At 38.5% G+C, this 1,574-nt stretch overlaps 1 protein-coding gene across 1 annotated transcript in view; it reads left to right on the top strand.

Annotated features, from left to right (window-relative positions):
* The first annotated feature begins 409 nt into the window (after positions 1-409).
* The window catches only part of LOC105626560, a 2,834-nt gene continuing 1,669 nt past the window's right edge, over positions 410-1,574 (top strand). The window contains exon 1 of the mRNA XM_012207858.1: positions 410-1,218. Within this exon, the coding sequence (XP_012063248.1) occupies positions 410-1,218 (809 nt within the window). The remainder of the gene's footprint in view (positions 1,219-1,574) is intronic.

The raw sequence follows: 1,574 nt of genomic DNA, 5'->3' as shown, positions 1-1,574 counted from the left end.
TATATATATATATATATATATATATATATATATATATATATACACATTACGTATAAGTAAGAAAATTTTAATTATCAAGAAATAATTTTATATCAAAGAGTAAAAATGTAATATAAAATGTAAAACTACATATAATATCTCTCTCCATGCGGATTGTTTTCCTATCGTGCATCTAAGTAGAATAGGGTATACAATAACTACAGATTAATCAACGCAACTCACACCCGTATCGATCGCTACTACCCCTTCACTCTGGAAAATCTGAAACTCTGTCTCTTAAGCTAACTATACTCCTTGAAAAAAAAAAGTTAGAAAAATGCGCAAGCGCTGAAAATGACTTGCTGTTTCCTCCATCGCGATATTGTCGTTCAATAGTTCGCATTCACGCAATAGTGACATTCCAATCACTATGTCGTATTCTTTCCGTGTGTCCTCTGTTGATATGCGCAATATCGCATATCAACAGGATAATGAATACAGTATTCAATTGAATCGCTGGTTCCTAAAACCAATCGGTGCTTGGCCAGGAATTAACACTGGTATCGCCGGTAAGATGCTATCGTATGGTATCCAATTTGTCTGTCATTCTCTGATCGCCTTCACGGTGGTGCCATGCGCGTTATACATTATATTCGAGCCGGATGTGCATCTAAAGTTGAAGGCTTTCGGTCCGATGATACACTGGCTGATGGGCGGCGCGAACTATTGTTCATTACTGATGCGTAGCTGCAAGATACGCAAGTGCGTGGACCATATGCGCGACGATTGGCGATATGTGGGAACAAGGCGCGATCGCGAAGTGATGCTGCAAAATGCAAAATTTGGTCGATTTGTGTCCGCCTTTTGCGCAGTCTTCATGCAAGGCGGTGTCTGTTCCTACAGTATCATTACCACTCTGACACCAGCGAACATTCAGATCGGGAACGTCACGATAATTACGCATCAGCTTCCATGTCCGTTCTACACGGAGCTGGTGGACACTAGATACAGTCCAGCGAACGAGATTGTGATCGTTCTACAATTGTTGTCAACTATCATAGTAAACTCCGTCACGGTGGGCGCGTGCAGTCTCGCTGCGGTCTTCGCCATGCATGCCTGTGGCCAACTGAGCATTCTGATGATAAGATTAGACGAACTTGTCGACGAGACAGGAAGCGAATATAAGATCACGCGACGAAAGTTGGCTATCATCGTGGAGCAACATCTCCGTGTATTAAGGTAATATTTATACATTGTAGATTTTCAAAATGTATTTGATTTTTGACTTCCATCAAAATTCAAATGAGGAATAAAATTGTAATATTTAAATCGCCGATTCAATTCGTTTAAAAAAAATCCTTTTTATTTTTATTATTTAACTGGTTTTGTAGTTAGATCTTTCCAAATCTTATTTAAATTTCTCTGCTGTAAAAAAGTTATACCTAAAAAAAATGATATTAAAAAATATAATAGTATATTAAATTATTATATATATATATGTGTGTGTGTGTGTGTGTGTGTGTGTGTGTGTGTGTGTGTGTGTGTGTGTGTGTGTGTGTGTGTGTGTGTGTGTGTGTGTGTGTGTGTGTGTGTGT

Source organism: Atta cephalotes (assembly GCF_000143395.1).
Source record: "Atta cephalotes unplaced genomic scaffold scaffold00005, whole genome shotgun sequence".
In the NCBI taxonomy this organism is placed as follows: Eukaryota; Metazoa; Arthropoda; class Insecta; order Hymenoptera; family Formicidae; genus Atta; species Atta cephalotes.
Note: the sequence above shows the minus strand (reverse complement) of the source record. Positions and strands in the feature narration are given on the sequence as shown.